The 10,315-nt window shown below is 41.3% G+C and overlaps 1 protein-coding gene across 1 annotated transcript in view; it reads right to left on the bottom strand.

Moving 5' to 3' along the window:
• Positions 1-1,210: 1,210 nt before the first annotated feature.
• Positions 1,211-10,315, bottom strand: part of LOC138983152 (yolk ferritin-like) — a 22,918-nt gene continuing 13,813 nt past the window's right edge. The window contains exons 8-10 of the mRNA XM_070356561.1: positions 10,252-10,315; positions 3,773-3,907; positions 1,211-1,487 (exon numbers count right to left, since the gene is read on the bottom strand). The exon at positions 10,252-10,315 is cut by the window's right edge and continues 23 nt beyond it. Coding sequence (XP_070212662.1) covers positions 1,341-1,487; positions 3,773-3,907; positions 10,252-10,315 — 346 coding nt within the window. The 3' untranslated portion in view covers positions 1,211-1,340. The remainder of the gene's footprint in view (positions 1,488-3,772; positions 3,908-10,251) is intronic.

Raw genomic sequence — 10,315 nt, 5'->3', positions numbered from 1 at the left:
AGTAGAACAATAACGTTATCTGGTAACATGTAGTACCAGATTCTATAGCATTAGCGTATTCCCCAAGTCCCCCCGTGCGACTATAGGTGATAGGCAGTCAATGATGTTAGACTGAGAACATTGCGGGAGGAAGTGTGTGGTCAGTAATCGTCGTCTGGACCGAAAGACACAGGAATAGAAAGTCTGGATCGATATCGGAGAACTTCATGAACAGTGTTTACGCGGTTCGTTGTAAGAGTGTTTAGGGTAAATTTCAGATCAGTTTAGTGTTCCAAATTGTAAGTCTTTCCGGTTTTTTTGGTAGGCCGTTTAAAGACCGAGATCGAGCGCCTCAGAGCACTGTCACAGTTGAAGCAACGATTTCAGTGATCTTTTGTGTGTGTCGCAGATGAGGATATAACCAGTCAAAACCTTCACACAAACTATCCCACAGCTACACATACCTTTATAGTGTTTTCAGCCAAACCACACTTTAAAGGGTTTGTCAGTTTGCATTTTCCGACAAAATTTCCTTTAGTCATGATCCGGAACAATGAGCTGCAACATGCCAAAACATGAAACCAAATACATCACTGTACTACGTGATACTAAACGGTTTTGGGACACAGACCCTCTTCATCACCGGTTGGTAGAGGTCACAGAAGAAGTAGGCCCCAAAACCGAGGTAGTTTCCTGCCATATTGGTAACAAAAACGCTTTCTCTTACTGTACTTTCAACTGCGTACTGCCATGCGTGCAAAATGTCAGCGGCCTTGGCCCACCAAACGTCACATCACGCTGAAGGATTTAAACTGACAGTGACACCTTGCCTTTCATCTGACTAATTCGACTAAAGTTCGTTTGCCTTCGTATGGTTCGTTTGCCTTCATTAAAGCACCTTTCAGCTCGGAGATGTCATATTACTTTGGACATTACGGCATTATATTTCTTCAGCTTGTGTTGTATACTGCCTCGACTGAAGCGGAAGCGCGGTCCGAGTTTTACATAGGTAGACTAGTTGTACCGACATGCTTGGGTTGCGGCATGTATTTTAGGGCTACAAACACACTGTGACACACTCACACACTAAACCTCACATGCATCCGCCAAGCCTTACACTCTTCTGTCCTTCCTACCCCACCCCACATCTCCCCCCTCCGCCCCCCCCCCCCTCCGCCCACCCCCACCACCGTGTGCCGCCGTACAGTTAAAGAAACATCAATGAAGAAACTTTGTGTAAGTATTGTTTACTTTGGTGATACAGAGCAATTCCCTTTTCTACTTAACGGAAAACATGGCAAGCTGAAGATATTTTGTTGAAAATATATCTGGTTCTTTAAAAGTGTCCTTTAATGTGTTTTTTAGCCGCTCATTTCCAAGTCAATGACGTATTCGCCCAGAGGGTATTCCTCTCCCGTGTAGTGACGTAGTCGCGTGATGACGTCAGCTAGTTTCTTGATGCGCTCTGTCTTTTGTCCCAGGAAGACGTCTTCCATGGTGTGACGCAACTGAAACAGTTATGGATCGTAAAATTTGTGAACAAGAAAGGCCGTCCCTTGTTATAATCAATCAATCAATCGTCAACCAACCAACCAACCAATCAAACAACCAATCAATCAATCCATAGGTCCATCGATCAATCCATCCATCCATCTATCAATTTAACAAGTTCTAGAACGACACTTTATATCCCTGACGTCTTTTCGCATTTCAGTTAAATCGAAGCGTCCAACAAAAAAGAGACAGAAAGAAAAACAAACAAAGAAAGAAAGAAGAAGAAGAAGAAGAAGAAGAAGAAGAAGACAACCGTAGCACACACATTTCTGCCTTCCTAAGAGGCTTCATACCGCAGCATGTCTGGCTCTTAGAAAGGGCCTATACCGCGTCATCGCGTGACATTCCGCGTGTTTCCTTCCGATTTACTGATCATGTTCTTCGATTCCTTTTTATATTTAGTCAAGTTTTGACTAAATATTTTAACGTAGAGGGGGGAATCGAGACGAGGGTCGTGGTGTATGTATGTGTGTGTGTGTGGTGTGTGTGTGTGTGTGTGTGTCTGTGTGTGTGTGTAGAGCGATTCAGACTAAACTACTGGACCGATCTTTATGAAATTTGACATGAGAGTTCCTGGGTATGAAATCCCCATACGTTTTTTTCATTTTTTTGATAAATGTCTTTGATGACGTCATATCCGGCTTTTCGTGAAAGTTGAGGCGGCACTGTCACGCCCTCATTTTTCAACCAAATTGGTTGAAATTTTGGTCAAGTAATCTTCGACGAAGCCCGGGGTTCGGTATTGCATTTCAGCTTGGTGGCTTAAAAATTAATTAATGACTTTGGTCATTAAAAATCTGAAAATTGTAAAAAAAAATAAAAATTTATAAAACGATCCAAATTTACGTTTATCTTATTCTCCATCATTTGCTGATTCCAAAAACATATAAATATGTTATATTTGGATTAAAAACAAGCTCTGAAAATTAAATATATAAAAATTATTATCAAAATTAAATTGTCCAAATCAATTTAAAAACACTTTCATCTTATTCCTTGTCGGTTCCTGATTCCAAAAACATATAGATATGATATGTTTGGATTAAAAACACGCTCAGAAAGTTAAAACAAAGAGAGGTACAGAAAAGCGTGCTATCCTTCTTAGCGCAACTACTACCCCGCTCTTCTTGTCAATTTCACTGCCTTTGCCATGAGCGGTGGACTGACGATGCTACGAGCATACGGTCTTGCTGAAAAATGCCAGCTACTTGACTAAATATTGTATTTTCGCCTTACGCGACTTGTTTAGATTACAACCCTCTTTTCGATCACATTCAATAAGGCACTTGTCAAGAAGGGTGTTGCAGGTTGCGAGCGGATGATGTTGCTGCTTGTTTTGATAGTGTTTTACCGATAGTCATAATAACTAGCCAATCAATAAATATTACTAAGCAAAAGAAGAAGAAGAAGAAGAAAAAGAAGAAGAAGAAGACAACCGTAGCGTCCTCTTAGAAGGAAGGAAATACGCGGAATGTCACGCCATGACGCCTAAGAGCCAGACATGCTGCAGTATAAAGCCTCTTAGGAAGGCAGAAATGTGTGTGCTACGGGTGAAGAAGAAGAAGAAGAAGAAGAAGAAGACACCAGAAGAAGACACCAGAAGAAGGAGAAGAAGAAGAAGAACAACAACAACAACAATAACAACAACAACAACAACAACAACAACAACAACAACAACAACAACAACACCACCAACAACAACAACAACTTTCCATTTACTTTGTTATCCTATTGCTCGGTACCTCCTAGTGGAAAGCTAGCAGCAAAAAGTGTCGCGCTACCAAGGTGTGTGTGTCAGTGTGTGTGTGAATGTGTGTGTGCGTGCGTGCGTGTGTGTGTGTGTGTGTGTATATATGTGTGTGTGTGTGTGCGTGTGTTTAGGTTAATCAGCCAGCTGCACTTATTGCAGAATGACCGAGGTCGTTCACGTGCCACTGTGACGGTAATACGGGGGTGAGACATTGATACCATCTCCGAGTCTGCACATAAAGTTGACCGGTGTCCGTCCCTGGATTCAAACCCCAGTCGAAGTCCAGTGCTCTACCAACGGAGCTACCCGGCCCCCAGAACAACAACATACAACAACAACAACAACAACAACAACAACAACAACAACAACAACAACAATGAAAAGAGAAAGTCTGCGTTGACTTGAACCACTATAATCATCTGAATGCCACTGCACTGAAAGAGAAGCGAAAATGTAAAACGAGGTGAAACACATAGCAAAAACACTCACGTGTCTGTCGCCTCTCTGGGCGGCTCCATTGGCGACGTCGATCAGCTGTCTGTTGAGGGTCCTCTCCATCAGCAGGGCGTCACTCAGACCCATCAGGCCTGTCTGCCAGTCCTCGTCACTCGACTGGTCTTGGTTCTTGTTTGAAGGAAGAAGAAAAAAAAATTGCGTGAAGCGATATTAACACAATTAGTCAATCTGTCGGCCTGAAACTAAAAAAAACCCAACTAAAAACAAAAAATGACGGCTAAAACCCGGGATTATACATAGCTATCATCGATGCAAAAGTAATACTTGGCTAGTCAAAACCCGAAAACAGAGACAACAACAACAAGAACGACGACAACCACCGGGAAAAAACATTTTCTCCTGGTGGACAATGTCCCTTTACGAACGCATGAGAGCGGCTGTACAAGTCTTCTGTTCAACACTGACACACACAGCCGCATTTGTTGTTGTTGTTGTTGTTGTTGTTGTTGTTGTTGTTGTTGTTGTTGTTGTTGTTGTTGTTGTTGTTGTTGTTGATAATCCCATATGCCGCTTGGACATGTTGCAAAGTCAATGCCAATTTAAGCTGAAATACGCCTGTCCGTTTGCGTGTTTATTTATTTATTTTTTAGTCTTCTTTCAAGCTATTGTTATTTCTAAATGGATGCTGTTTATTTACTCTCGTAGATTTGCTGTTTAACCATGCAATTTATTGAAATATTTTTGAGAGAAATATTAATGTCACTTAATGTTTTTTAATGTCACTTGGCTCAATAAATACTGTATTCTGTAATCAACTTTTAATGTCCATTTTATATTTTGAAATGCCTGTTTGCTAGCATTTGTCAAATATTATTTGTCTAAAATTTACATCTGAAATCAGACAGTGATCACAAACAACAGCACCCAGACAGGAGGATCTTTTTGGTAATAGCTTGCAGCACAGGTGTGTGCGTGTGCTTGCAGCAATTGCTATACCTTCCATTCATCATTCATACTTGGAAACTAGAAGTGAATTTTATCAAAAATCTGAAATCAGAAAATCAGCTCAGAGAAGACTGGACTCATCCGAAGACGGAGTGCGACTGACTACATGGCGGGGTGATTAAAATGGTCGTACACGTAATTTTCCCATTTGAATAACAGTGCCACCTTCTCTGTACCCAGTGGACCCGCAGTTGTTAAAGGCACATCCCTACCCGTGAAAACGGATAGTTCGGCTATATCATATATTATATCTGCCCAGACATTTACATACGATATACACCAATATAAACAACCTGGGTGCTTCTTGTGTGTATGTGTATGTGTATGTGCGTGCGTGTGCGTGTGTCACGGTGTGTGTGTGTGTGTGTGTGTGTGTGTGTGTGTGTGTGCGCGTGTGTGCGTGCGTGTGTTTGTGCGTACGTGCGAGCTTGCGCGCGCGCGCGCGCGCGTGTGTGTGTGTGTGTGTGTGTGTGTGTGTGTGTGTGTGTGAATGTGTTTAATGAATTAATTTGCTAACTCACAAAAGTGTCAATTTGAAAACAATTATTCATAAAAAAAATCCCATTCTGCACAAGAAACAGTCAGGATGTTAAGTTGGGTATATTTTTATGTGGAGGGATGGTCTTATTCTATGTAAATGTTTTAACAGATCTGAGATAATAATCACCGGAAGGACTGTGTTTTTAAACGGGGATACGTTCAACTGAACAAGACGAAGAATGATCCTGCAATAACCTTTCAACCGGCTACTGTTCTAGTTTTCAGCCATGACATCGAGTTCTACAGGTAGAGTTCTACAAAGAATGCAACATGCCAATCCATAGTACTGGCCTTTGTACTTCCGTATAGCCTACCTACGGTGACGGCTAATTGCTCTACCGCTGCAGCCGTTTCGCAGCGAAGACGTCCCAGAACGTTTTACCGTCGCACAAATGAAACGCGGTTCTCGCGGAAGGCACTGTGCAGCGCCGTGCGGTGGCTCCTAATATGAGCTGGTGCACAGGAAAACAAAAATAGAGGCCGCAGCTATAGTGTTTGAGTTTCTTTTTGACGACGAAACGTTCTTTAATACGGCGGTTCTAGCGCACGCATTGCAATAATTTAGGGATGATTAAAGTATTTCAACTCTAGATCATTTTAAAGTCAACTTTTATCCGATTCAGAATGCATTCCTAATGCGGACGACATGTGTGTGTGTGTGTGTGTGTGTGTGTGTGTGTGTGTGTGTGTGTGTGTGTGTGTGTGTGTGTGTGTGTGTGTGTGTTAAATTGTATGTTGTTAGTCTTTAAACTGTCTTGATGTTGTTGCTTTTGCATCTGTATTTTGCTTAGTTGTTGATTTTTTCTCCTTCGTTTTCCCTTCTACAGTTCCCCGTATCGTCCGCCAAACCAAATATCATATTGCTTTTAAGAGCACGTTTATAAGCTTTGCTTGTTGTGCTCCATTTACTAATTGATTGTATGCGGACTTGTTATATGTAATTTTGCTGAATAAAATTGTTTAAAGCAACTTTGATTGAAAATATTACCTATAACGATCGTATTCTACGACGTTGTCATAAACATGTGTTCGCTAGTAGTCTGAATGACGGTTTCTTCTGGCAAACTCGATTGCATCGCTCATTGGCTGACATTCGTCCGCCATCTTGAACCCGCTCGCACAAAAGCATGTCGTTTCCCAAGCACAGAAAGCAACTGCCGAGGGCGCTCTTGCAAAGGAACGTAGGGCAGGTTAATTTTAGAGGCGGCTGGCGTCGCGTTTCCAGCTGGACTAATTTTCTGAGTCTCACAGTGAGATGGATGGAGGCCATTTGTAAAGTTTGTAACGATTATTATTACATACCGAAAGGAAGACGGTTGATATGAGACACACATACATTTCAAGTTTTTATATTTAGTCAAGTTTTGACTAAATATTTTAACGTAGAGGGGGGAATCGAGACGAGGGTCGTGGTGTATGTGTGTGTGTGTGTGTGTGTGTGTGTGTGTGTGTGTGTGTGTGTGTCTGTGTGTGTGTGTAGAGCGATTCAGACTAAACTACTGGACCGATCTTTATGAAATTTGACATGAGAGTTCCTGGGTATGAAATCCCCATACGTTTTTTTCATTTTTTTGATAAATGTCTTTGATGACGTCATATCCGGCTTTTCGTGAAAGTTGAGGCGGCACTGTCACGCCCTCATTTTTCAACCAAATTGGTTCAAATTTTGGTCAAGTAATCTTCGACGAAGCCCGGGGTTCGGTATTGCATTTCAGCTTGGTGGCTTAAAAATTAATTAATGACTTTGGTCATTAAAAATCTGAAAATTGTAAAAAAAAAAAAAATTTATAAAACGATCCAAATTTACGTTTATCTTATTCTCCATCATTTGCTGATTCCAAAAACATATAAATATGTTATATTCGGATTAAAAACAAGCTCTGAAAATTAAATATATAAAAATTATTATCAAAATTAAATTGTCCAAATCAATTTAAAAATACTTTCATCTTATTCCTTGTCGGTTCCTCATTCCAAAAACATATAGATATGATATGTTTGGATTAAAAACACGCTCAGAAAGTTAAAACAAAGAGAGGTACAGAAAAGCGTGCTATCCTTCTTAGCGCAACTACTACCCCGCTCTTCTTGTCAATTTCACTGCCTTTGCCATGAGCGGTGGCCTGACGATGCTACGAGTAAAATGGCATTGCGTTCAGTTTCATTCTGTGAGTTCGACAGCTACTTGACTAAATATTGTATTTTCGCCTTACGCGACTTGTTGAATCCTATATTCATAAAGTTGAAAAACAAAAGATATCGGTTCTCCCCAACACAAAGACAGCTCAGACAAAGACATGTTAGAAAAACAAAACCAATTTCAACACGCAAAAAACAGCTGTACTTGATGATGCTATAAGGATGAGCTTAGCATTCTTGGCAGCATACAGAGGTAACAGAAATTGTTTGACACTTTCTTTACACCCCCGGTATAGGGGTGTGTATAGGATTCGGTCGATGTGTTTGTTTGTTTGTTTGTTTGTGTGTTTGTGTGTTTGTGTTCGCATATAGATCTCAAGAATGAACGGACCGATCGTCACCAAACTTGGTGAACAGGTTCTATACATTCCTGAGACGGTCCTTACAATTGGGACCAGTCAAACACACGGTTAGGGAGTTATTGGTGGATTAAGATTCTACAAGGACTTATAGAGGGACATATTAATGGTCAAAGGGAAATAACCTTCTCAGTTGGTGGCAGTGAGAATGGTTATTTCCCTTTGACCAACGGGGGTGTTTTTCCTACCTCGGAGGAATTTCTTGTTATTCCTGTATTTTCGGATGAAAACGGCTGTTGGCTGGCAGTGTAACTTCAACTTAATACGCGCTCGTTTGGTGATTAGGGGAAAAAAATATTGCGGCCCCTCAGGACTCAGTGCAGAGAGAAGGTCACGTCATGATCGAGTCTTTTTCGTTCCCTATGAGCATACGTGAGATATCGTAACACACGGACCAAAAAACCCACAACAACAACCGCCGTACAGACGCACTCAAAATAAGCACAAGAAGTATTACGCCGGATAACTGCAGACTAATATGCATATGTTTACATAATAATAATGCAATGGGTGCCCCAGAACAAAGCACAGTTACCTGCTTGTGACAGTTTTACACCGTTATGGCGTTTTACACCATTGTGTCACAATGGAAGTTATGCAAAAGGGCATGACACAAAAAGGGAATTTCTCCTTAAAGGTACAGCCCTTCTCGTGTAAACGACCATGTGCACCACCGCCGATCTGTTCAGGCTTTTGCACGTGATAACACCATCCTTCCTCTTGGACATTATAACAGAAAGTCATAACCGCAACACGGTGGCCTAGTGGTAAAGCGTCCGCCCCGTGAGCGGGAGGTCGTGGGTTCGAACCCCGGCCGGGTCAAACCTAAGACTTTAAAATTGGCAATCTAGTGGCTGCTCCGCCTGGCGTCTGGCATTATGGGGTTAGTGCTAGGACTGGTTGGTCCGGTGTCAGAATAATGTGACTGGGAGAGACATGAAGCCTGTGCTGCGACTTCTGTCTTGTGTGTGGCGCACGTTAAATGTCAAAGCAGCACCGCCCTGATATCACCCTTCGTGGTGGACTGGGCGTTAAGCAAGCAAACAAACAAACAAACAAACAGACAGAAAGTCATCAGCCTGGTTGCTGCCTGTGCGGACTTGGGTTTTTTCTTTTTTTTTCTTTTTTAACGAATTAATTTACCGAATGACACCTATGTCAATCTGCAGAATGAATTCAACAACACAAATTCCCACACTGCGCACGTAGCAGTCAGGCTGTTGATTTGTTGTATAAGTTCAAGTGGAAGGATGCTCTTCTAACATGTAAAAACCTGGCAAGATCTGTGATGATGCACATGAAAGCTTACACGAGATGAAGGTCTGGGCCTTTAACAAACACACAGACAAGAAGGAAAAAAAAAGAGGCCTAAAACGAGAGCGCACTATTACCGCTTAATGTATTGATCTGTCAATGTTTCTGTTTCACGATGAGAAAAAAAGGTGTGAAAAGAAGCACACGACATAAAACAAAACAAAACAAAAAAACAGGAAGAAAAAATGGGCGAGAATTAAACCGCTGCTTAAAACGGAAGCGCATTTTCACAGCTTTAATGTCTTGAGCTGTCAATGTTTTGTTTCATGACGAACTAAAGTTATTGTTTTTTAAAGTTAAATTTTTTTTTTTTTTAAAGCGAGGTTAGGTAATGGAAGGTTTAACCACAAAAAGAAAAAAAAAACATTCGCTAGAACCTCGATCTAACGATCTCCAAAACTAGATGCACGAACACGAAGCAAACGCCTAAGGGCTAATGATACAACACATTTGAAAGTAATGGACATTGAGGACAAAACTCGGGTTGAAGAACGAGGAAATGTTGAGAGCGAGAAAGGCAAAAACTAGGAAAGCTTGATGCGTTTTAGAGGAAGTGTTAACGTTTTCTATTCAGTCTTTTTACGTTTAGTTAAATTTTGACTACATGTTTTTAAATAGAGCGGGAATCGAGACGAAGGTCGTGGTGGTATGTGTGCGTGCGCGTATGTGTGTGTGTGTGTGTGTGTGTGTGTGTGTGTGTGTGTGTGTGTGTGTGTGTGTGTGTGTGTGTGTGTGTGCCACGGTGTGCGTGCATGTGTGTGTGTAAATGTTTTCAAATCGCATCACGCGATTTGTTCGCTCTTTCTTTCTCTATTTTTTTCTTTCTTTTATTCTGTTATTTGTTTTTGATTCCTCTCTCTCTCTCTCTCTCTCTCTCTGTCTTAGTCTGTCTGTCTGTCTGTCTGTTTGTCTGTCTCTTGTATCTTTTCTTCTCTCTCTCTTTTGTCCTCTCAGTCTCTCTCTCTCTCTAAAAAAAGTGTTATTTCTTTATGTACGTCTAGTGCTAACATCAGAAACGCTTTTCGGTTATTCATTCTAAGAAAAGATCGTGTATGTGGTCAGTTTCACTTTGACAGGATAAACTACTTCATTTACCTTTTTGCCTCCGAAGAATGATGAGAAATATCCCTTCTTGTCTTTCAAGGAGGCCGACGGGTCC

The sequence above is a fragment of the Littorina saxatilis genome, linkage group LG12 (genome assembly GCF_037325665.1).
Source record: "Littorina saxatilis isolate snail1 linkage group LG12, US_GU_Lsax_2.0, whole genome shotgun sequence".
Lineage (NCBI taxonomy): Eukaryota > Metazoa > Mollusca > Gastropoda > Littorinimorpha > Littorinidae > Littorina > Littorina saxatilis.
The sequence above is the reverse complement of the archived record's forward strand: the minus strand, read 5'-3'. Positions and strand labels throughout refer to the sequence as shown.